This window comes from Microcebus murinus, chromosome 4, assembly GCF_040939455.1.
Source record: "Microcebus murinus isolate Inina chromosome 4, M.murinus_Inina_mat1.0, whole genome shotgun sequence".
Classification (NCBI taxonomy): Eukaryota; Metazoa; Chordata; class Mammalia; order Primates; family Cheirogaleidae; genus Microcebus; species Microcebus murinus.
In genome coordinates, this window is record NC_134107.1 from 18,739,354 (window position 1) to 18,765,885 (window position 26,532).

The 26,532-nt window shown below is 35.3% G+C and overlaps 3 protein-coding genes across 3 annotated transcripts; all 3 read right to left on the minus strand.

Moving 5' to 3' along the window:
• Positions 1-6,134: 6,134 nt before the first annotated feature.
• Positions 6,135-7,076, minus strand: LOC105861292 (olfactory receptor 5D18). Its single transcript, XM_012746680.2, has one exon. The coding sequence runs from the start codon at positions 7,074-7,076 to the stop codon at positions 6,135-6,137; it is 942 nt and encodes a 313-aa protein (XP_012602134.2).
• Positions 7,077-16,603: 9,527 nt separating this feature from the next.
• Positions 16,604-17,548, minus strand: OR5D14 (olfactory receptor family 5 subfamily D member 14). Its single transcript, XM_012746696.2, has one exon. It carries the CDS (start codon positions 17,546-17,548, stop codon positions 16,604-16,606), a length of 945 nt encoding a protein of 314 aa, XP_012602150.1.
• Positions 17,549-23,645: 6,097 nt separating this feature from the next.
• On the minus strand, positions 23,646-24,590 carry LOC105861280 (olfactory receptor 5D13-like). Its single transcript, XM_012746671.3, has one exon. The coding sequence runs from the start codon at positions 24,588-24,590 to the stop codon at positions 23,646-23,648; it is 945 nt and encodes a 314-aa protein (XP_012602125.3).
• Positions 24,591-26,532: the final 1,942 nt, after the last annotated feature.

Below are 26,532 nucleotides of genomic sequence, written 5' to 3' on the forward strand. Positions count from 1 at the left end.
AATGACTATGATAAAACTTAGAGCTAAAAAACAGTCTGCCAAATAATACAGAAAAAATATTAAGTGTATACACACACACACACACAGCATTAGGTATTTAATCCTTATAGCATCCAGGAACATAAATATCTTCTCCCTATTGTTTATTTAAGGAATTTATAAATTTTCCTGAATTCCCAAAACATTATGTAGTGGAGTAGGGACTAGGGCAGAATTTTTTAATGAGGGACTCGTAAATTCCAGGCCTTTGAAGCAGAACAGCTGCAAAGAGAGTGAGATGCCCCTCATTTATTCTCTGTCTTTCCAACCCTTAGTAGATACCTACGTGACTGTAGAGGCACCAGTCCAGTATTCAAAGAGAAAAAAGAATTTGGCTAGAGACCAAGACAGCCTGGTGTTTTTCCCAATCTTCAACCTATTCCAAAAATGTGCAGGGTATGTGTATTATTAAATCCTAGTTTGGGAACAAATAATTGTTCTGATGATATTGTTTTTGCTCTTCAAATGACAAAGAAAAGTGAGTCATTTGTCTTTCCTTGAGTTCAAAGCTGTTATAATTTTGAAAACCCTTTCCGGTTTCATGTCTAAACATGACATACCAGGATGTTAATTTCCCACAGAGCAGTGGGAAATTTCACATAGAGCACTTTTCCAGGAGTGACTATGATTCCAATAGCATCTTTGTCAGTGTCTGGAGACATTTTTGGTTGCTACAATGGGAGGGGATACTACTGACACCTCATGCAGATGCTGCTAAATGTTCGACTATGCTCATGAGGGTCCCCACCACACAACCACTTGCCCTCATCACACAAAACAAAATATTGTCTGGACCAAAATGTCTATAGTGCAATAGTAGAGAAACCTGGCACAGAGAGACATTTCAGAGGGCTTTGCACAAATCACAATGAACATTTTTTTCCTGCTTCACAAGTGGTTCTCATGTCCACATCCCTCCATGAACAGTCCTGAAAGATTCTCACTGCCTCCCTCAGCATAAGGGTGACAGTCCAGATGATCTCTGTGCAGTCTTCACCATCTCACAGGGATGGAGTTAGGGTAAGAAAGGAGAAGAGGTAGCAAAAGAGAAAACAAGCATTCATCCCAATTTGTTCACACCATTTCCCTATAATACTAATATCTATTACAAGCTATTTGGTTCTGCAGATTCTTCCCATTTCCCATCAAGTTGTCTCTTAATACACAAATACAAAAATATTTTCATTAAGAAGTGCTCAAAATATGGTACTCTTAAAATATTAATAGTTTCTAATTAAAAGAAGGGTAAAATACAGATTTTAAAAAATTATCGAATAATCTTGCCCTCCTTTACAATTCCTCTTTTTCCTACATAGGACTATAATAAATTACCTGATGAGAAAAATACATACAGCTTCCATCTCCCAGCAAATATTTTTCATTTCTATTCCTCAAAATACAAAGTGTACTCTAACCAACCAAACTATTAGACAGATGCTGCTTCCTGTGTTTCTGAAAATGCTATGAAGGAAAATATTACGCTCTTTATATTTATGTGTGTGTGAATCTCTGGGGCCCACCTTCCATAAGTTTCCCAAGACAATCATTGATCTCTGTGGAATATCAACTGGATATCTATAAAATGACTCTATCTTGGGACTCCAACAATTATTGACCATTATGGAATATAGAAAGCAGGGGGGAAAATCCAACTTGGTACATGTTATTATAACATAACACAGTTACATTCAGATTCATGATGAATTGTATGTAAAGCATCATATGCTGCATCCAAGCATTGCCTCTGGGAGCCAGTACTTACATTGCCATTATGAAATGTATGAATAGGTCTTTTAAACTTTGCTTTATACTCAAAATCTCCTTCCTAAAGGATGTATGGTGTGAAGCCACACAAGAGATTTTCCAATTACCAGATAGGGGTGGGGACAATGAATCTCTTTTACTGGGAATAATGATAATTGCTCACATTTACTGATTATTTCCTATGTGCTAGGCACTATCATAACTACAACTATTAACATATATATATATATATATATATATAAAAGAGAGATCAGTACCGATATCCCTTTTTACATTAAGGTGACTGAGACACAGCAGATGTAACTCACCCCGAGGTCACACGCAGACCCCCTGGTAGAAAGAGGCCTTATGCTGCTGATTGGTTTGTATCACCCAATGACTGTGAGGAAGACCATAGCTCCAAGGTGTTTCTGGGGTGGCTTACTCCATAGTAACCACCAGAGATTCCTCTCAGGTCTGCTCCTTTACTGACTGCATACAGCAATGTCAACCTGAACTGTAGTGTTCATACCACCATCTGTGTGCCCCTGCAGACACCAAACACTTTAAGAATTCTGTGAATGCAATGAGTTACAAGTTATCGGTTTCCACATTCTCAACAATCTATATGTGTTTTCCTAAAACTGACCTATCTGAGAATTCCCTAAATTTAAGAGGCTTTCTGGTTCTCCTTTTCCACCTAGAATTCTCACATTTCCTGTCTCTCACTCTTCACAAGCAAAGTATTTCTATAATACATTCACATCTAACTATGTGAATTATTCTGATGGGAAAAACAAAAGCAATCATCCAAAATCTAAAACATAAGGACAGCTTAATATTGTGTTATCCATCACCTATGGGCTATAAAGTATGAGTGTACATATGATATGTGATGGCTGTCCAGAAAGTATACAGCCAGAGTTAATGTAACAAGAACAGTTATATGGCTGGATACTTTCCTGACAGCCCTCATATACATATATAGTATATTATATATACTCAGATATATAGTACAATAATGAAAACATTTGTCTAACGCCTATTCATTTTGTTCTTACTGCATCACCATGCTATTGTCCCAAAATCTGTCCCTTTAAAATGAGAGAGACTTATGGCAGAAAAGCTGAAAGAGCATCTAAAAGAAATAATATTGGCAGTGACGCCTTATATCATCTGGGCAACCCATTCACTGGAAATCCTATTTGCTGATCTGTTTATCTTGGAGAGATGGGAGGTGATTTTAAAAGTTGTTTTACATTTAAAAATTTGATTGGAAGTAATTTCACAATCACTATTCATAAATTGAATAATATAAATATGAAGCACTAAGATTTTGATGAAATATATTAAATCACATAAGATAATACCATTTAAAATATATTTACAAGCTTTAATGAAATTGGCAATTTTAAATTTAAAACAAATTATGTTGTTTTAAATGAGTTGTCTCTGTGTAGAATAAGTACAGATGTCCTTAATTGTTATAGGATAAGAATTGGGGGAGTCTTTTTGGTAACCTTCCCAGAATTTGAGAAAGTGAATTACTCTAATGACTGCATAACAAAAGACCCCAAAACCTATTGGTTGAAAACAACCATTTATTGCTTGTGACATGTGTGGATAATCCTGGTAGTTCTGCTAATCTGACCCTAGCATGGCTGACCCTGCCTTGCCTTGTCTGTGTGTCCAATATCAGCTTGCAGGTCAAATTGTCTAAAAGAGTCATGCTGAAATCTCACAGTTCACTAGGTCGCAGCTGATGTGATGGGGATGTGGGCTCTTTGTTCTCATTATCAAATACACTGGTTTGGACTTGTTCACATGGCAGCTTTTCAGGATTCCCAGAAGAGTGTGAAATTTAAAATTCAATTCAGCAGTAATATTAGGTACATATTTCAAAGAAAATTAGAAATTTTACAAGTACCATATGTTATGAAAGATAAATTTTTAAGTACTCAGAGTACTCAGAGAAGTCAAGAGAAAAAGCATTTCCTTATTAGACATCCAATACCTAAAACACAACTCCTTATGATTTTTTTTATCCATTTACAATAATTGTTTGACCTCTTATCCAATAATTTATATGAAATGAATTTTTTAATAGTAATCATAAATTCAAAATAATATGAGTATTCTAAATAACCTTATTAAGTCCATATAAAATTGTTTTCCCAGTTATATTTTCTCTCTTAACAAAACAAGAACTTTATTTCTTTCACTATATTGATGATGTGTTTGGAATTTTATTTGGACACAGGAGTAGAGAGGAGAAGGAGAAAGTTATTTTGCAAAAGTGACTTATCAAGGTAAGAGAGCTGGCATTTTTAATTTGCCATATTAAATAGGTGCTGATACTAATCATTGCCTGATTTTCATTTTATTTTGAATACATTTATGTATACAGTCAGCTTTGAACACTTAAAACTACTCCAAACACTTTTTTTTAAAGGTGAGTGAATTGTGTTAAGAAGGATTCACAGAGTATTTCCATGCTCAGGGAAAAAAAAAATAAAAAGTTTACATAGGATTGATAAAGTTTGTGCTATTTTTGTAGGAAGAATACCAGTATGAAGTTCAGGCTGGTCAGGCATTCACCATCCCTACTTTGGCATAAGATCTTCTAAGATCTGTTCTATAATTTCTAGGCCTTTGGTGAAATCTATCATAGTTTATCACACTTTCACACTGGAGCTCCTTTAAAAACACATTCATATTATATACTATATCTTAATCAAATTTGCATTCATGTCCACTAACTTGTATACACAATGCAACACACACCCATGCTATACCATGATTGTTCAATAAAATATCTATGATCTTTGAAATAGTATTGCATTTCTTACTGCCTTGATTCTATTCATGCTCTTTTTTCCTGAATAAAACTCCTTTCTTACTGGAATGTATACCCTAAAACTCTGCCCATTTCTTTTTTGAAGGCCAAATTCAAACAATACCTATTTTATGAGGACATCCTTCTAATATACCTAAATGGATTTGGACTTTTCCTTCTCTCAAACTTTCAGTGTTAGTGATCATTTTCTGCCTTATACAATGGTCACTTCTTCATTGTTCTATTGTTATCATTGGATTTTGCACTCTTGAAGGCAAGAACCACTGTGTTTCCCTGAAAATAAGACCTACCCATAAAATAAGCCCTAGAAGAATTTCTAAGCATTTGCACAATATAGCCCTACCTTGAAAATAAGACCTAGTGATGGGCGTGGCTATGCAGCATATCTGCACAACCCATGCATTTTGTTGTGGAACGATAAAGAACAGGAGCAGCCCTTCTCATCTGCCCTATTGTGACAGCTATTATCCCAGAGGTGACCAGAAAGGTGCGGGCAGCCCCACCAACAAGATCGGCTCCCCCTGTTAGTTCCCGGCCATCCCGTGCGTGCTGCAAGCTGAGGCTTTGAAGAGAAAGTCTCCTCAGTGAAGTGAGGAGCGGGGTGCTCCGCTTTAGGTATTGTGTGTCCCCAGGGGGGAGAAGGAAAGCTGTGGTTACCATTTTACTCAGCACTGTGGGTCTCTCCCATACCCCACACACACCAGGGGACAGGGGAAAAGCTTCAGCAAGCAGTCTCCTACTGAGCCCAGAGAGATCATTTCTGCTCCACTGTGCAGATTGGACCCAGTGCTCACTGGATCTCTGATAAATAAGCCAGCCCTGCTTATTTAATGAGAGCTCTATTGCTCGACATGAGAGATTGGAGCCAATGGTTCTAAAGGAAATAGACTTTCAAGCAATTCAGGATGGAATTCGGGATTTGGAGAGTTATGATGATGTTCCAGAAGAAGACGACTTAACTATATTTGAATAAAGGTAGATTGTTGTACCATACTTTAAAAAAAATAAATAAATAACACATCCCCTGAAAATAAGCCCTAGGGTGTCTTCTTGAGGAAATATAAATATAAGACCTTGTCTTATTTTCAGGGAAACACAGTATGTCTTAACTACTTTAGTCTTTTTATGAGATAAATTCATATATTTATTAAAAGCTTAGTCTATTCCACTATCATATAAGAAAGAGGAATGAAATTAATGTTTTCTAAGTTATACAAGGTGCCTCACATGATAGGTGTATCATATCTTAATCTTAACAGAGTATGAATAACTCATGTTATGCCAGTTTTATAGATGAAATATTACATAATACAGAGATTGCTGATCGTTTCCAGAAAGTAAGAGATAGAGCCAAGTTTAGTCTCTTGAAACCAAAATATATTTTCATTCCATTGTACAACACTGACTCTATTTATTTTAAAGATATCTTTAAAATTAATGTTTATTAACATACTTCATTTATATACCAGGGGCGAATTCTACTAAAATAACATGCTCAGAAAGAAAAGACTTTGGTGTCCATTATCTTTCTGACTGTATCCTTGACATCCTTATTTCTCAGACTGTAGATCAGGGGATTCAACATGGGGATCACCAGTGTGTAAAACACAGACGCCACTTTGACCGTGTGCCTGGAGTTTTTGGAGTTGGGCACACAGTAGAGGAAGAGGATGGTGCCGTGGAAGATGGTGATGGCAGTCAGGTGGGAGGCGCAGGTGGAAAAGGCTTTGCGGCGCCCGCTGGCCGATCGCATCTTGAGGATGGTAACAACGATGAGCACATAGGACGTGAGAATGATGAGCAGCGTACTCACTTCATTAAAGGTGGCAAAAACGAAAAGCAGCAACTGGTTGATGTAAGTATCAGAGCAAGACAGGGAGAGCAGAGAGGAGAACTCGCAGAAGAAGTGATTGATTGTGTTGAAACCACGAAAAGACAACTTTAAAGCAGAGCACGTCAGTATCAAGGAACATGCTACTCCCCACACGTATGATCCCACCACCAGCAAGGCACAGAGTTTCTCGGACATGGCAACCGTGTAGAGCAGGGGATTGCAGATGGCCACAAAGCGATCATAGGCCATCACGGCCAATAAGAAGGACTCAGTTACCACAAAGATACAAAAGAAAAAGAATTGGACTACACATCCTAAAAATGAAATGGTTCTGTCTATGACGACTAGGTTTACCAGGGTCTTGGGAGCAACGATGGAAGAGTAGCAGAAATCCACAAAGGAGAGGTGGCTGAGGAAAAAGTACATAGGGGTGTGCAGTTTGGGGTTAATTTTGATTATTACAATCATCCCAAGATTCCCCACCACAGTGACACTGTAGATGGCCAGAAAAATCAGGAAAAGTGGGACTTGCAGTTCCGGGTAATCTGAGAAGCCCAAGAGTGTAAATGTAGCCTCACTTCTATTTCTGTCTGACAGTAACATGACTTCCATTTGTCAGAATCTGAGAGGTAGTCCTGAAACAAAAACATTAGCGGAGTGAGGAAATAGGAACCATGGTTGACTACCCTTACTGAGCCTGGAGGATGAAGCAAGATATTCCTTTCAGAATCTATGTGTTCTTTAGCCAAGAGATACTAATACCTTAGGATATACTAATATCATAATCATTTTAAAAAATTTTCTTCAGAAAAATATAATTATTGAGTTAAATACTAAGTTCTCAGGTATAATTTTTAATATTTACAGGTAGAAGAAAAAGAGAGAAAAGCAGTTTGGTTATTTGGTTATTTTAAATCAAATCTTCCCATGATACTTTGAGCTCACCTTGAACGTTGTAAGTCCACAAAGATAAGTCTAACATAACTACATGACTGATTATGTCAGCTCTGTAATGAGTAATAAAAATCAAAAATTTCTAAACAAAGTGATTTTTTTACATCATATGTTCACACACCTTTAGCATCAATACTTAATGTCTGTGCCTTCTTTGTTAATTCTATATATCACTTTAATGTATTTTTGTCTGTCTGACCCAGTAAATCAGATATCAAAATACACTGTGATTATTTTTCACAGAAAGTACTCTCCTCAACTAAGAGCATTTTAATTATCAATCCTTCTCATTACTTGAGAAATAATAAAATTGGAATAGGTTATAAATGTAATCTAGTTTACGTCTTTGCTATAGAGGTAACAAAATAGAAGCCAGAGAAATCTTGACTTTCTCAATGCCCTGCAAAGACCAATCTACACATCTGTGGCTAGAACCCTGATCCTTACCCTCATAGGCAGGTATTTACTTGTCTACCCCAAACTCTGAACCATGTTCCACATCTAGATACTAACATGTTTCATTTATTAATAATTATACTTCCAATTAGTGGCCAAACTGGAGACTCTAAACCTATGAGAAATAGTTCAATGATAGTCACCTGCTACAGACGTATATAGGAAATCAGCATCAAGATTAAACAGGATTTAGGGCAGTTTTCTCACCCCAATATAACTAATTATTGTAAAAACTCTCTTCCCTTTTGTAAGTCTCTCTGTCTCTCCTTCTCTCTCTCCCTCTATCTCTGCCTTTATACCCCCCCACACACAAACACACACACACACACACATGCACACACACACACACATATTTCTATTTCTACTTCTCTTATCTCTCTTCAAGGCACCTAGGATATTCTCTCTGCTCATATATTACCTGTGAAAGAGAAAGATTAAAAACCTGAGGTAGTACTGCTCTATGAAGACACTTCATGAGAAAATAGTTAATAAGAAGTAATTATTATATGCCCCTAATTCATGCCCAACATCTCTCGGTTACTACCATACCAGGAACAGGAATCTCTTTTGCTATCATTTCTGATAAGGTTTTCTCTGTTCACATAACCCAAGAAATGGTTTTAAGATGGCCCATCACAAAAGCTATCAGATCATATGCAAGATTGAGACACACAATGGCTCTCGGTTTCTATACTCAACAATTTTAGTATTAAAGACAACCTCAAAAATCAATCCGTTACAAAAGCAGACATTCTGTCAAGTTTTTAATACCGTATTTCATTTATCTAGGGCATTTAAAAATTTATATTCAACTAATGTTACATGTAATATAATAGCTTTTGTGTCCCAAATGCTGCTATTTAATTACTGGTAAAAATTTCTTTATTTTTGAGTCCAGGAAACAAGACAGCTGAAATCTTCTTCCTCATAGTTTCTTTCTTCTCTCAATTTTGCTGTTAATTTTGCTCTTAGAGTCACATATGTTTCCTGTTTTATGATCTTAATTAAAGGTAGACCCTTTTATTTTTTATCACTAGAAAGTCTATTCGATCTCTGTATGTTACATTTTACCTAAATACTTGGTTATTCTACCTTCACTATTCCTCCAAAAATTAACAAAATCAAAGAAATATGAATTCTCAAAATTTTCAGAGCTCTTCTATTTCCCACTTCAGGTACCAGTTTTCCATGGGGCTGTTGAGGAACTTAGCTGAGCCAGGCCCTCCAATGCAAAGCTTTACATAAGAAAGGTTCTTCCTGTGCGTTGCACATTCACATAATATTTGTCAAGAACTGTTTCGCTCTAAAGAATAAGTTTTCCTTCTCCTCATTTGTTGTCTAAATTGAAATTAATATCAATCTGTCTTTAGAATCTTAAAACAAACCTGTTGATGGCAAAGGTAGGACCTCCCCATGTTGGGAGTGAGATCTGCTCTCATTTAACTGTACTTATAACCTTGGAGACATGAACTCTGGAGATTAACTCTTGCCCCATTCTCTTGAGGTCTTGAAACAAGCAATTAAAATTAATCACCTTTATGTGATGTAATTCTTATATACCTGGAAACCTGGAGAAAAAAACATATAGCAGCATTAGGGGCATTTCATATAAAACAGTTCATATTTAAAAGTCATCTTAAAAACTTATCTTTTAAAGTTACCTTCACTAGTTCTGTGATCACTCCTATACCCTCCTACAATTATAATATATATATATATATATATATATATATATATATATATGATTTATCATTGTCAAATATTGGTTGTTGATTATTTGCTGGGCATAACCCTCTTCCTCAATGTCACACACTCTGGCCACACTGAAGAAGTGTGAAGATCCAGTTTTCAGATCATCATGATTCAGTTAGAGCTAAAGCAAAAATGTTTACAAAGTAAATGTTCAACTAGATAAACAATATAGTCACTTTCTAATCTCTATGTTATTTATTATTCCTTTTCCCTGCTATCTCCTCCAGTTATTTATTTATTTTGAAGCACACTCATTGTTTATGGCCTTTTTCTACTAGTGTTTTACCTACCTGGAATTATTTTTCTTAAGTTTTGCTCAAATGCTTCTTTTCAGCAAAACCTTCCACGAGCACACTTTTACACTGCAGGGGTTACCCTGCTACCCACTTTAATGTTTAAAGTACTTAATGTGGGTAAACCACATTTTTAATGTTTATTTTTGCATGTATTGTTTATTATTATATATTATTAATTTCCCCTGATAGAATAAAAGTTCCAGAAAAGTAGGATTTTTTTCAATGTTTTGTTCACTGATATGTTCCAAGCCAGCTAGATCAGTAGCTAGCACAAAGTAAGTGTACCATAATTATTTATTGAATGATGTAACTGGAAATAAAGCCAAGCCTGTCAGAATTATGAGTAATTAGAGTGCAGAGAGAAGATAGTTCGTAAAAGAAAAATATGGCTGTTTTTACAAAAATTGATTATTTAAAATTGTCATTTGTCAATTAAAATAAAAAATTTAAAATGTACATTCAAAATTAAATGAAACAAAAACAAAACAAACACCCACTCTATTGTATTTCCTATCTCTAGTCAGATTCATTACAACAAAGATATAGCAGGTCCATGAATAAGGTCAGTTCCCTCAACGTTGTTTTGTATAATACTGATAAGAAAAAATATAGATTTCCAGTGAGGGATACCATCTATGTGAAGTTTTCATGTTCTCCCTGAGACTATGTGGGTTTTCTCTGCATACTCTCATTTCTTCCCATATCCCAAGGATGTGCATGTTAAGTGAATTGGTGTTTCTACATTTTCCCAGTCGGAGTGCGCGCACGTGTGTGTGTGTGTGTGTGTGTGTGTGTGTGTACCCTGTGATGGACGGGCATCCTGTCTAGGGCTGGTTCCTGCCTTTGCATTGAGCTGCTGGGATGGGCTTCAGCCATCTGTGAGCCTGAGCTAAAATAAGCAGGTTGGAAAATGAGTGAATGAATACAAATTATCAGAAAAGAAAAATTCATCATGTGTAATGGCTATCATGCAAGCGCAGAAGAGTAAACCATGTGGTGTGTAAGCACTGATCAAGCCCACCAGATATATAATTGTTTGAACTGTGTGGTGGTAGGAAGTAGTTCTGACAATTTCTATTTGCAAACACTTATTTCTTGATTTAACCCACCACCCCATGACCATTATCACACACTGACTCACCAAAAATTGGCTAAATAATAATCTTACATATTTTTATTAATTTTTCTTAAATGTATGTATAGATCATATTCATTTCCATGTTTAATATTAGAAATGTTTTGGTCTTTATTTAGAAATTGGGTGACGACTTTGTGACCAGAAATATACTGGAGGAACTTTTGTTCCTATCGGTTAGCCTATGGTAAAATTGATTTCATTATATATTGCTTCTCTTAAAGTCAAAGTTGCCAAGGACTTATTGACAATTTTATAGATATAACTAGAGGTGTCATCCTAAGTAGAGAGGTCAGGCAAGGCCACAGTGAGGTGCTATCTGAGCTTGGCCCATTGTGATGTGAGGGAGTGAGTTATGCAAATAACTGGTGTTGAGTTTGAGGCAAAGGGAAGAACAAATACAACTTATTTTCGTCTACTTTTTTTTTTTTCATTTCAACAATTCTATAGTATGTGGTGATGTTCTGCACTTACTAAACCCTTTTACAAAAATATAACATATTAACCAATATGCAGAACGACATTAGTTATTGTATAATAGAAAGAAAAAGAAGAAAATCTATCTGGGTATGTCTATGTATGTCTTGCAAAGCAATATTTTGTCACTAAGTAGATTTTTTTTTTGAGTTTTTTTTTTTTTTGAGTTTTAGGGTTTTGCTCTATTACTTGGGCATAACAGTGGTGTCATCATAGCTCACTGCAACCCCAAACTCCTAGACTCAAGTGATCTTCCTGCCTCAGCTTCCCAAGCAGCTTAGAATATAAGCATGTTATACCAGGCCTAGCTAATTTTTCTATTCTTTGTAGAGACAGGGTCCCACGATGTTGCTCAGGCTGGTCTCAAATTCCTAGCCTCAAGCAGTCCTCCCTGCTCTGCCTCCCAAAGTGCTGAGATTACAGGAGTGAGCCACTGTGTCCAGCCCAGGTTGGTATATCTTAGAACAATAAAGAAATGTGGAATTACATTAGTAGAATGCTTTTGTAGAACACTTTCATTAAAAAATTACCAATAAATAATTTCAGGTTTGCAGAAAAAATATGAGATGATAAAACAAGAAAAGGCTTACAAATGCTATTGTAAACCTTTAAGTCTTTTGAAGACTTTTAGGGAAACAATAAAAGTACTTCAGGCAATGCCTCAAGCCTCAACATAAGTTACTACAGGAAGTGCTTGAGACATTTGCTTTTTTCCTGTTTCAAATGTATTTCTTGACCAAGTATTCCTGAAAAACAAGACTGTGTGGCATGCTTTTTTTCTTGAAGGGTCAAGACATTTGTAGAAACTGAGCCATTGACTTCCAATCCCATATAGATTTGGGTCATTTAGAACATAATCATACTTATTTATAGGATATCATATTTCATATTTCTCTATCATTCCACTTGCTAAGAGAACAAAGTCACTCATAGTTTATTTTTTAAAAGTGTGACCATTCTTAAAGAATACTTAACTGAACACACATGCCCAAACTGCACCTAACAGAAATAATGATATAATCCTAATATCATTTGATGCCCAATCCATGTTTAAATTTCCTCAATTGTGTCAAAGACATCTTTTTCTAGTTAGTTTGAATCAAGAATCAAACAAATATTGTGGTTATAACTAATTTTACTTTATTATATAACTGTTATTATGTGATAGCATCTGCATGTGTGTTCATATAATTTTCAGGAGGAAAAAGTGGGCCATTTGTACAATCCTACATGCTCTGTATTTGGCTTATTGCTTCATCTGGTGCCATTTAACTTGTTTCTGGACCGATTCTTCTAAACTGATATTCAGATCAAGAATATTTATTAGTTGAGTTCATTCGTTTAGTTTCATTTAGGCAAGAATTCTTCACAGATGGTTCTAAACACTGCCAGTGACCAGTGCCCATTTGGAGACACATGCCAACTGTTTGTCCTGCTTTTAGTGATCATTCTGACCAGTGGATTCAGGTAGTGTCGGCTTTGTTTACTTCATTTTAAAATTACCCACCAATATTTTGCCAAATAATTTTAATATCCATTGAAATCATCAGCTCGATCCTTTCTTAAAAAATTAAGAATTCTAACATTGTGATTTTCTAACTCCACCCTTACTTATGCTTGTATTTATTCTGAACTTCCCTCCATTAATTGTTAGGTGACCCTGACATACAACACATAAAAGAAAAATAGAATAATTATTTGTTTCCTTTAATTGCCAATTTTCAGAATAATGAATGGGTGCCCCAGTAAACTTTAATAGGAACCAATGACTTTTTTTTTCTTTTTTATCTAGATTTAAACATATAGGAGACCTTCTAATCAGTTGCAGTCATTATTCATTTTTATGTTGAAATTTTGTAACCATAAGCCAGTGGCAGCCATTTAAAATTGCCTTCTTTGAGTTAATTTGACTAGCTGTTGACAGCATGCTTGCATTCTAGAAAATTAAACTTCCCAAGCCTCATCTTGTATATTTTCTTCCCTAAACTTCAAACCAGCGATTTCTCCAAGGAACCCTAGCTTTGTTTAGAGAAAAAAAAGTTTCCTTTTAGAGAAAATTTGTGGAATAAGAATGTCCGTGGCTACTGTGTTATGGTGGTACTTGTTTTCAGATAAAAGTATTATTTTAAACTAAATTTCTAATTCAAATTCGAAAGTATGAAAATATTTTTATTTACCTTCTCTTACTTTGGAGCTGTAATTTTTATCTCATACTCTGACAAACATGTTCTATTTTCTGTCCCAAATGTATAAAAATGCCTGTTTCCCTACAGCTTTGCTCACAAGATATGTGATTAAACTTTTAGACTTCTGTCATTTTGATAGGTGAGAAATAATAGTTCAGGGCAGTTTTCATTTGTGTTTCTACTATTATGAGTCAGGTGAATAATCCTTCATATGTTAAAAGTCTTCTTGTTGAAACCTTAAAATCTGTACCCCCATAATATGCCGAAATTAAAAAAAAAAAGTCTTCTTGTATTTCTTTTCTACAGACTATTTAATTATACCATATATCTATTTTTCTATAGGATTTCAATATATGTGCTGTAGGTAGAGGCTTTTCTCAGTTTGTCATTTGTCACTTTAATTTCTGTTGCTTTTGCAAAGAAGTTTTGTGTACCCTAAATTATAATCGTGCTTTTAGAATTTTGTTTTGGCATATGAAATAAGGAAGGGATCTAATTTTATCTTTTTCTTATAAGACTATTTGTCCTAATATGACATTGTTTTAATAATGCAAACTTTATAATTTATTTTAAATTATTTAAGGTTAGCCATCCTATTCAATTTTGCATTAAGTTTTAGGGTATTTGCTACAAGATATGTTTGTTTATTCACTCATGGAATGTTATAACAGAAATTTTAAAATATGAATCCTCACTACTCCCAGAGTAAAAGTTTATTTATATTCATTCTGTATGATGTACACTAGACAAAACTTGTAAATATTCCACACCTAATAATCCTAGGGATGCTATCTTCTGAGTAACAATATCAAAGTGCAATATAGAAATATTAAAATTTCTCTAAAGGTTGTCCTTTCCAAAGGAAAAAAATAATTTTTATGAACATCTCATAACAACCTCAAAAGCACTATAAAGAAAAGGCACTAGCCTTGGAGTCAACAGAGTGAAGTTCCTGTCTTACATTACTCATTTCAGTCATTTCTAGACTAATTCTTTGAACCTCTATAGTATCATCTACCCAGTAGATATAATTGCCCTGGCCCTGTGTACTTTAAACGTAAGCTGTTTCAAGTTCAAGGTTTTCTATTCATAGAATTCACAGAACTCAGAGAATGAAGGTGTCACAAAATAATTATTTCCCCTTTTATCACAAAGCATATCTACTTTTATTTCCCCAAAAGTACACAATGCTTCAGTGTACTTTCCCAAAAGGTATACAATGCTTCAATGTTCACACATCATAAATAAATTTGAAAGTAAGGCTTTTGTTGTCATATGCATCAACAAATCAGAAAAGCCTTTTATTTTCTTTCTTCTTTTCTTTTTGATAGTTTGTTATTTAATGGAACTAAATGTAATTAATTTCTGCAACATTACAGTAAATTAATTGAAATAATTATACCTTTTACTTTCTCTCTTTCAGTGGAAATATTTCAATGTTTTATTTAACATTTCCCAAATATTCAATTTTCTTTTATTTTTATTTGTTTATTTATTATTTTTCATTTCAAAATATTAAAGGGGTACAGTTGTTTTGATACATAGCTTGAGTCAGGCCTATAAATGCATCTATCACCAGAATAGTGTTCATTGTACCTATTAGGTGGGTTTTTGTCCTTCTCATCTTCCTTCATCTCCTGCTTGATTTTCTGAGTTTTACTTCCCTCTGTGCACTTGTGCACCCATGGTTAGTTCCAATGTGTTGGGAAGTACATGTGGTGCTTGCTTTTCCATCCTTGATATACTTAACTTAGAATAATGGTCTCCAGTTCCTCCCAACTTGCTGCAAAAGGCATTAATTCATCCATTTTTATGGATGAGTAGTACTCCATAGTATACATGTACCACAATTTGTTAATCCACTCATGAACAGATGGGCATTTGGGTTGGCTTCACGTCTTTGCAATTGTGAATTGTGCTGCAATAAACATTCAAGTGCAAGTGTCTTTTTGATGAAAAGTCTTCTTTTCCTTTGGGTAGATATCCAGTAATAGGATTGTTGGATCGAATGATAGGTCCACTTTAAGTTCTTTGAGAAATTTCCATACAGTTTTTCATAGAGGTTGTACTAATTTGCAGTCCCACCAACTGGGTATAACCATTCTTTTGTCTCTGCATCCACACCAGCATCTATTGTTTCTGGACTTTTTCATAAAAGCCATTCTAACAGGAGTAAGATAATATCTCATTATGGTCTTAATTTTGATTTCCCTGATGATTAGTAATGTTCAACATTTTTTCATATGTTTATTGGCCATTTTTCTATCTTCTTTTGAAAAAATGTCTGTTAATGTCTTTGCCCACTTTTTATTGAGGTTGTTTGTTTTTGTTTTGTTTTGTTTTGTTTTGTTTTGTTTTGTTTCCTTGCTGATTTGTTTGAGTTCTTTGTAAATTCTGGATATTAGCCCTTTATCAGATATGTAGATTGTGAATATTTTCTCCCATTCTGTAGGTTGTATATTTGCTCTGTTGATTATTTCCTTACCCGTGAAGAAGCTTTTTAATTTAACTAAGTCCCATTTATTTATTTTTGTTGCTGCTGTAATTTCAAATGGGAAGGAAAGCCTTTTCTATCATGAGTTAACATCATTCTCTCAGTAACTTTATTCCCCACATTGGGTAATCTATTAAGCTCTGCAGTATTTTTGTGTGTTTGTTTTTATAAAAATTGAAGAAATATATGCTTTATGGATCAAAATCCTGTGGAATTTATCCCAGAATTAAATGCTGGCTTCTTCAAGGGATTTGAACTTTGTAATTTATGCATCACAGTCATCTGTAAAAACCTTATAGAAATACATGCTATGGGTTTTAGAAACATTTTAGGCTCTGTTCAAGTTGTTCATTAGGATTGAAAACATCTTTTGGAGTGGTTCAGTAAAATGGGCCTTTTGTGTCTATTAATTTCCGAAACGCATCCTTCACATCTTTATTCCTCAGGCTATAGATCAGAGGGTTCAGCATGGGGTTGACAACTGTGTAAAACACAGAGGCGACTTTGACTGTCTGCCGAGAGTTTTTGGAGTTGGGCACACAGTAGAGGGAAAGGATGGTCCCGTGGAAGATGGTGATGGCCGTCAGGTGGGAGGCACAGGTGGAGAAGGCTTTGCGACGCCCGCTGGCAGAACGGATTTTCAGTACAGTCACAAAAATAAAAACATAGGAAGTGAGGATGATCAGTAGCGTACTTACCTCATTGAAGGTGGCGAAGCCAAAAAGCAGCAGGTGGGGGATGTGTGTATTGGAGCTTGAGACAGCGATGAGAGCAGTGTATTCACAGAAAAAGTGGTTGATTACATTATGTCCAGAAAAGCCTAAGCGGAGAGCATAGCAAAGGAGAACCAAGGGGCCAAACATACCCCAGAGATACGACCCAGCCACCAGCAGGGCACAGAGCCTCTGTGACATGACCACTGTATAGAGCAGAGGGTTACAGATGGCCACAAAACGGTCATAGGCCATGACTGCCAGCAAGAAGGACTCTGTCACTACCGCAGTGCAGGACAGGAAGTACTGCAGCATGCAGCTAAAGTAGAAGATGCTTTTGTCTGCCATGACCAAGTTCTCAAGCAGCTTGGGAGTGACGATGGAAGAGTAACAAAAATCAACAAAAGAGAGGTGACTAAGGAAAAAGTACATGGGGGTGTGAAATTTGGGGTTAATCTTAATGATTATTATCATCCCAAGGTTTCCAATCACAGTGATGATGTACATGATCAGAAACACTAGGAAGAGAGGAATCTGAAGCTCTGGGTGATCTGTGAACCCTAAGAGGGCAAAGGTTATCTCCACACTCAGATTTCTTGCACCCATCACCATAATTCCTTTTAATGAAAAATTATGGTTGAAGAGAACGGTTCCTGTGAAAAAGAAGATTTGTGGGGGTGAGTGATAATTATGTCATGACTTTCTATGGTTGAGGTAAAAAATGAGAAGGAAGAGTTACTGGTCCTAGTTTTCTCCATGAAGAACATGCCTCAAGCAGAGAGTTGTTCTGTATATATCAAACCAAGCTGAGTCTCTGAAGTGTCTTTGCATTTGTATCGCACTTTGGGTTTCCATAAAAATATTTATATTGTAGTATATGCATGCACATGTTAGCTAGCAGCATAACACACACATAACTGGTAAAAAATGTTTACATATGAGCTAGCGAATATTCCATGAAAGAGGTAAAATATCTGCTTCAAAGAACAACATGCATTGCTATGTATTTTGCTTATATACACAAATCAATTAAAATATTGAAAAGGATATGTTTCTATTCTAAGAACAGAATAAAATAATAAAGAAATCTATAAAAAGAGCTTAGCAATCCCACTTCAGGAAGTTTTATTCTATAAAGGCTACTACTCTTATTGAAAATCTTCATTTGCTGAGGGATTGAGGAAGAAGACAGTGGCCCACTTTTGAGCGCTAACTGGAGTGTACACTTTGTTCGGGTTTATGATTTAAGGGTTAGTATTCACTATAGCCCAAGCATTGCATTGATATTTCATAATGGTCTCAAGACTGACTAGTTTATCAGGTCAGAGTTTTCTCAAGACCAAATAGTTTCTATTCTTGTAAAATGTTTACATATTTTTTCTGTTTTATATACTTTTTCTGTTTATACATATAAAGAGAAATATATACTATATTTCTATACTATATAAACATATAGTACAAGACTAAATAGTTTCTATTCTTGTAAAAGTTTATATACTTTTTCTATTTATACATATAAAGAGAATACATATAAACATCCATTTCCATAGCAAATTATTCTATTCTATGTGAAATGATTGTCAATGGACCTAAGGCCAAATATTTCCATGAGCATTAACTTTTCTCTTTACTGTTATTGAGCTCAGAATTGGATAATATTTATAGTGACTTAATATAAAAGGAAAAGTCAAAGACCCTGGCTGCCACATAAGGAAGATACTATTTTTTACAGTTTCATAGAAAAATGGAATAAACTTACCTGCCACAGAGAAACAGGCCACCACCCTCCTGTTTCTCTGTAGGCTATGTGTGCCTTGAGCACCAAAACTCTTACATCTAACCCCATAGCCCTGGGGACGCAGACTCTGGAGAATCCTTAGCAACTTATTCCTCACAAGAATCAAAACAGGTAATTAAGCAAATGCTAGGTCTCCTGTACCTTCTCTAACGACTGGAATTTCCTTGAAATCACATAGGAAAATTGCAAGATGAAGTTAACTATCAGGCTTTGCTTGCAAATAATTAAAATACCTTCTGTAACTAATGAACTAAAATAAAACTCAAGTATTGCCTCATCTACTCCAAAATTCAGTGGATGTCTTGGGATTATGTAAAAAGCGTATACTGATTGTGGACAAGTCATTCCAACCTATTCACAAAATGACCCAGAAGTGTGTCCATTTTGAGTGGTTCCTGAAACATGAGAAAACTATGTAATAAGGCTAGTCTACCTTGCAAGCTTCTGTGCTATTTGGGCCAAATTACTTAGTATGTATGATTATTCTTGAAGTCTATGTGACACATAAAGATTATTCAGAACTTTGAATAGACTTTTATAGTGAATTATAGATCAGACCTTTAGGATTTTAAAGTGAAGCAATAACTTCCTCTGCAGATAACTATTCACCTTTTAAGAAACAGCTCCTGATTTTTTTAATGGACTTTAGTAGAGATTGAAATATTAACAAGAGGCCACCAAGTAACATGCAATCTGTACTTGTTGTAATAAATGGGGTGTTGTCTATCCTGCTAATCTATAAAATTAGGCATGACAGCAGTCAACAGAACTCTTATTCCTGAAGACATAAGTGAATTTTATGAGCCAGAGGTACAAAGCCCACAGTTCATACTTTTCCTATATTGCTTCTTCCTACTAAACCTGAATTCATACCTCATAGCATATTTCCTATGACAACTTCAATAAGGAACAAAGCACTGGGGACCTTATTTTCTGATAGTTCTCCATGATATGCTGGCATGGCACAGAAGTGGATAACCACAGGTGCAGCACTGTAATCCTGCTCTGGGATGGTTCTGAAAGACAGAAGTGAACAAAAATTATTTCAGTATTTATAAATTCAAAAAGTGTGCTTGCAACATTGAGTGCACCTTTTGAAACTTAGCTATGGGTCAAGCTCTGTGGCAATACCTTAGAGGCATAGAGTAGTAGCGTTCTGAATTTGTTATGTGCTGTGAATCTGCAACCAATATGCATTGTTGTTTCTCCAGTAACACATGAGACCCCAAATTTATGGGTCTAAAGTGTAAATAGGAATGACTCTTCTACCTATCATCCTTAATGATCCATTAGCTAAATCTTTGCTTCCCATACACAAAACCACGAGCTTTAGTGGTTTAGAGCTCTTAACTCCCACAGAGTTATGTTTCCACTAGGGAACACAGTAAAGGATTCATTAAGTTGGAATTCAGACTTTCATGGCCAAGAGAATGTGGCAAGAGTGTTGTAAACTTTCTGATGTGAAGCACCAAGATGCCTTACAGTTTCTACTTTCTTTTTGAACGTTGCTGAAACCACCACATAAGAAAGTCAGTATAACCTACTATGGGATGATAGACCTCTTGGGAAAATACCAAGACACCAAAGCCAACAACCAGCATCAAGGCAGATAAAAAATGGGTGATGCAATCATAGAAGTTTTACCCTTGTTTAATAGAATCCTCATGTAATCACAGCAACATAAGCTCAAGTGAGACTAGCAAAAGAACTGCTCAGTCAGCCCACAGCATGTTAAGAAATGACAGATTGTTTTTAGCCCCTAAGTTCTAGGGTGTCTGAAATATGTTCTAGTTTATAATTTCCATGGATTGATTTGTTTACAAAATTACTTGCAACATTCATTATTCCTGTAAAGTTGCATTCCCATGCTCAGAGCTGAGCATGTGGCTGACTACAGGTGCTTCAGTTAGAGTAGGCAAACAAATATGTGTCTGTGTATGTGCGCACGTGCATGTATATATGTAAAAAAGTAGATAAATAGGCATAAATCAGAATGTAAAGAAGATTGTCTAAATCAATTTCCAATTCTAAACTTCATTATATATAAATGGTATATCTGCTTCTTTCCTGGAATTGTTTCTTATCATTACCAAAATATGAAAAGCACAGACATAATTTTCCAAAATGTGGATGAAGAAATAGCATTTTCATCCCCAATATGTCCATTGAAGTGGTAATATTCTCATACAATATTTGGTGAGAGGTGTGTTGTGTATTATGCATGTGTGTGAGTTAAAACAAATAGAATATAAACCAATTCACATTGAGCCACTCTGTGTAGCATGGAATCTAGTGTAATAGAACCATTAATAGTTGATTTCTTTCCTAGTGGAATCAAATTTATGACTATCATACATCTTAACCATTTGTTTTATGTTAATTAGGTAGGCTGTTTTCATATTTTGTCATTACAAGCCATATGTACTTAACATTCCTATAAATTTCTATTTGTCTTAATATACCTGAGTTTCTCCATAGCAGTGATTTCACACAATTTTTCATGTCACAGCATATGCAGAAAATAATATTTGTATAATACACATGGATAAACAGAAAATGATTTGTTTCATATCATTTTCCAATTTTATCACTGTTTTATTTACTGTCATTTTTCTACTTAATTTTATAGATACTTCTATGTTGTAAATATTGATCTTTTGTCCGTTAAATGTGACCCTACACCAGTTGAATTTTATCCAAAATAAAAATATATATTTGTTCAGATTCTTTCTTTTCAGAATGTAGTCCAAGGTCCAATAGCACCAGCATCACTTGGAAGTCTGCTACAAATGCAGGATCCTGCCTCCCCACCCCAGATCCACTGCACCAGAATCTGCATGTTAGAATCCTTCTAGATGATTCATGTGTATATGAGAGTCTGAAAAACACTGATTTTGATTACCTTGGATTTGATGGAAATTCTGGTGATGTAGTAAGAAAACAAATAAATAAACATAACTTTTTTTTCTGATTTTTTAATTTTGTCCCTTATCACTTTCTTTCCTCTTCTATTAAGAAACCAAAGATTAAAGAGCTCATCCTTTCTCGATATATGAGCCAATGTACTAGAAAGACATGATAAATGTACCCTGAAGGTTAATGATGGATAATGATTAATTTCTTATAAATGTGTTGAAAGAGGGAGGGCATATATTTTTCCTCCTTAAGCACCACACCATACACCCACACAAACATACAAATCTATGGTGGAATTAAAATTGTAAGTTTTTATTTGATTTCCCGAGGTAAACAAACTTTGAGTCACATTACCTGAAAAATGTGTGAAAATATATATTACTGATGGGCCAGAATTATGTGTAAAGTTATTTATAATTCCTGTTTTGCAACCAAGAAAAATATGTTTCTTTTATGTTTTAAAATGCCTATTCTCTGACATGTATGAGACGGGGTTTGGTGGTATAACTTTATAATATACGGTGACGTTAAGTTTTATTTGACATGAACATAGTAACTCTGGGAAAACAATTAATACATAAATACTCAGTGATGTGAAGCAACGATTTCAGTTGCCTACACAGTGCATGCCCTGGGAAACTTGAGTGACAAAAAATATGGTTAGCAAGAGATAATCTCACAAAAATCAACTCATGCTGGGTAGCAGACTTGAACCTAAGGTGTGAAACTATTAGAATTCCAGAGACAACATTTTGATTCTTTTTTTTCTAACTCAATCAGTCACTGGTTTAGGCCAAACAGATGAATAATCAATTTAAAGGATATTTGAATCAAAAAAGTTACAATCATGCCTGGCAGGAAAAAAAAATCATTCTATTTAGACAAAAAGTATAATCAACTAATTATTAACATTAAAAAAAACAAGGATTATACAAACAGTTTCTGAAATATATTATCATGTCCACTGTGTTGGTAAATAGAATCTTAAAAATCAAATATGACACATCAATTTGTGAGAGTTGTGAGATTAATATGTGGTATTTATATTTTGTGCCCCCTTAGTCATCTTTCAGGAACATCACATAAAATCAACATTTTTACGTGATATTAAGACTTGTATTTAACATCACTTTCTATAACAAAAGTGTAGGAAATTCTTGGGAAGAAAGGAACAAACAACTTGGTAGGATCTTAGAGACAGTGCCCCATTCTGTCATTTATTCTTCCAAATGCACATCCCTATTCAACTATGGCTTCTTAGATTTCCTCTGTGACTCTGGCATTCCCATTGCTAAAATTATGCTGGAGAATATTTTTTAAATGATTTGCTGTGACAGTATATAAGCTGAGAAGTTAAGGAATTATGGTCTGATATTTTCTTCTTGCATATGTTTCTCAAGGTTATCACAGAAAATACCACTGATATGATGGCTTTAAACAATATAAACTTGTTTTCTAATAATTCTTGGGAACATAAGTCTGAAATCAAGGTTCTGGCAAAACTTTGTTCCATCTGAAAGAAGTAGGGGAGAATTCTTCCTTGCCCCTGGTCTGTGACAGCAAACTGCCAATTTGCTCCCATTGTCACATGGCCTTCCCTGTGCAACCCTGTGTCATCCTTCGCTGTCTCTTGCAAGGACATGCTCATGGATTCAGGGCTCACCCTAATACACTATGGTCTCATCTCAATCCTTACTCAATTCCACCTACAAAAATTTTACTTCCAGGTAAGGTCAGTTCTGAGGTTCTGGATGGACATAAATAGTTTACGGGACAATGTTATTCATACTTGAAACACTTGTGTAACTTCACGTACAGTTCACAGCTGTTTTTAAAAACATCAACATGAATACAAATGAAACAATCAAATAAATGGTTTATTACAATAGATTTAAAACTCTGGCGAAGGACTAAATAATCTGAATCATGCTCTCTACCAAAAGCATTGAACACACCTGAATATAATAAATCAAATTTCCTTTGGGGATATAGTCTTCAACAAAATTTTGTTAGGTGATTCATTAACTTCCTGACGCTGTCTTTTACATCTTTGTTCCTGAGGCTGTAGATCAAAGGATTCAGCATTGGGATGACCACTGTGTAAAATACAGAACCTACTTTGATTATGAGCCATGAGTTTTTAGAGTTGGGTACACAATAAAGGAACAGGACAGTCCCATGAAAAATGGTGATGGCTGTCAGGTGAGAGGCACAGGTAGAGAAAGCTTTTTGGCGCCCACCAGCAGAAGGCATTTTTAGGATAGTGACAAAGATGAAAATATAGGTAATGAGAATGATTCCCAGGCTGCTCACCTCATCGAACATGGCAATGACAAAGCAAAGCACTTGGCTGATGTAGGGATCAGAACAGGAGACAGAAATGATGACAGAGTGCTCACAGACAAAATTATTGAGGACGTTAGAACCACAGAAAGATAATGTCAAGATAAAATAGGTGAGTGTCAGAGAACAGACTATACCCCATGCATACGGCCCAGACACTAATGATGCACAGAGCTTTGGGGACATGACAACTGTGTAGAGCAGAGGGTTACAAACTGCCACGAATCGGTCATAGGCCATCACTGCCAACATGAACGTTTCTGCAACCGCGAAGATACAGGCAAAGAAGAACTGCATGATGCATCCTGTAAAGGAGATGGTCCTGTCCTCCACAACCAAGTTCTCCAGCAGTTTAGGTGTCACTGTGGTGGAATAACAGAAATCGACAAAGGACAAGTGGCTGAGGAAAAAGTACATGGGCATGTGCAGTTTGGGGTTGATCCTGATGATCAGGATCATGCCCAGGTTCCCCAGCACAGTGACCATGTAGATGATCAGGAACACCAGGAACAGAGGCACCTGGATATCTGCATACTCTGAGAAGCCCAAGAGGGTAAATGTGGCTCCCAAACTGTGATTTCCTTCTGGTAACAACATGGTTACTGTTGAAAAAATTCTGAAATAATGACAACAAAATAATAATTATCTTGTACATTTATATAATATTTACCATGTGTCAGACATTATGCAAAAACATGAAAACATGTTAATTTAAATATGGAAATAACAAGATGAATTATAAAACAAGTAGCCACATAATATTTATATAAGCAAGCTAAGGCATATATAAGTAAGATGAACTTGTTTGAAGTTAGACATATTGGTTGAGACCTGGTTTTGAAGTTGATCTGTAGTAGCAGATGTCAAAGTATAGTGCCATCTCCTCTTACCAACTTGGGGTGTGTTTCAAGACCCTAGATAGTAACAAACATGGTATACCATGTATTTTTTTCTATTCATGTGTAGCCGTGATAAAGTTTTACAAATTAGGCACAGTGAGAGATTAACAATAATAACTAATAATAAAATGGAACAATTATAACAAAATGTCAGCATCACTACTTTTGCACTTTAGGGTGATTATTAAGTAAAGTAAGAGTCACTTAAACACAGACACTATGATACAGCAACAGTTCATCTGATAAAGGACATGGTTTCTAAGTAACTAAAGGGCAGATAGTGTGTACAGCTTAGATACACCAGACAAACATATGATTCACATGCTGTGTGGGATGGACAGCATGAGAATCCATCATGCTGGACTGCTAACAACAGCACATAAGTTAAAACTTATGAAATATTTACTTCTAGAATTTCTCTTTCAAGATTTTCCAATCACAGTTGACCAGAGGTCACTCAAACCACAGGAAGTGAAACCATGGATAAAGGGGGTACTATTATAGCTTTCTTTAGGCTGGATAGAAAATTCTTCTACAGTTTTCTTGCAAACATTATTTTCACAGTTCCATTATTCTGAAGGTCTGTGCTTTTTAATAGCATGAACAGAGCAATGAATATAAATTTAGTACTAAAAATTACAAAGGATCAAAGGTGGTAAAACATTGGAGGAGATGATGCTGCCATAGCTGCTTGGCAGATGTTCAGTCTGAGGATCTCATGTAAGGGAGCTTTCATGAGGCATCAAAGGAATTTTTGAGTTTTGAAAATATATTTAGACATTGAAGGAAATATAGCCTTATATATCTTCAACCTCTCTGTTGATCCATCTTTATACAGCAATAATTGCCTTAATTTTCTAAAATAATGCAAGAACTTGATAAAATGATGAAGGTGGATTTTTGATGTGTTCTTCCACTCCTTTTTTTTCTTTCCTAGTTAACTGCTTTCTCACCTAGTTCCACTGATCCTCTTAACATACTCATCTAGATCCCTTGCTCATTATGTATTCGTTATCTTTTAACTTCTTCTTATTTTTTAATCTGGTAACTTTCCCAGAATATTATATTATTAAATACTCATGGAGTTTCTGAATTGGAAAGTAATATAAAGTGTGTTTTGTCCAAGCCTTCTACTGTTCTTTAGAGCAAGATGGAGAATACGGTAGTAATCGCCAGTGGTTACACAATCACACTCAAAATTCCTGCTGACAAAAACACTGACACCCTAGGGATTGCAGAGGGGTTTGATTGAAGGTACATATGTGATTATCTTGTTTTGAGTCACTCAATCTATGCTATATTTGGAAATGTTATTTTGAGAAAGCACTAGTATCTAAAATTCACAAGCAGTTCATAATCACAAGTCGCTATAATTTAATAATGATTTTAAAAATAAGTTGAGCCAAAACCAGCACATCTCTGAAACATTCAGGTCAATAAAAGATTATGAGTATGAATCCCACAAACAAATACAACATGTTTCTCTGAACACTTCAAAGTAGAAAGAAACTATCATCTCCTTTGTAGCTAAATGCTATACCTGACACTCAGAAAACAAAAATGCATTTCCTTCATAATGAAGCAGGAATGACAAACAGCTTATGACAGACCAGCATATTGAAGGAAGCGTGGGCTTTGGA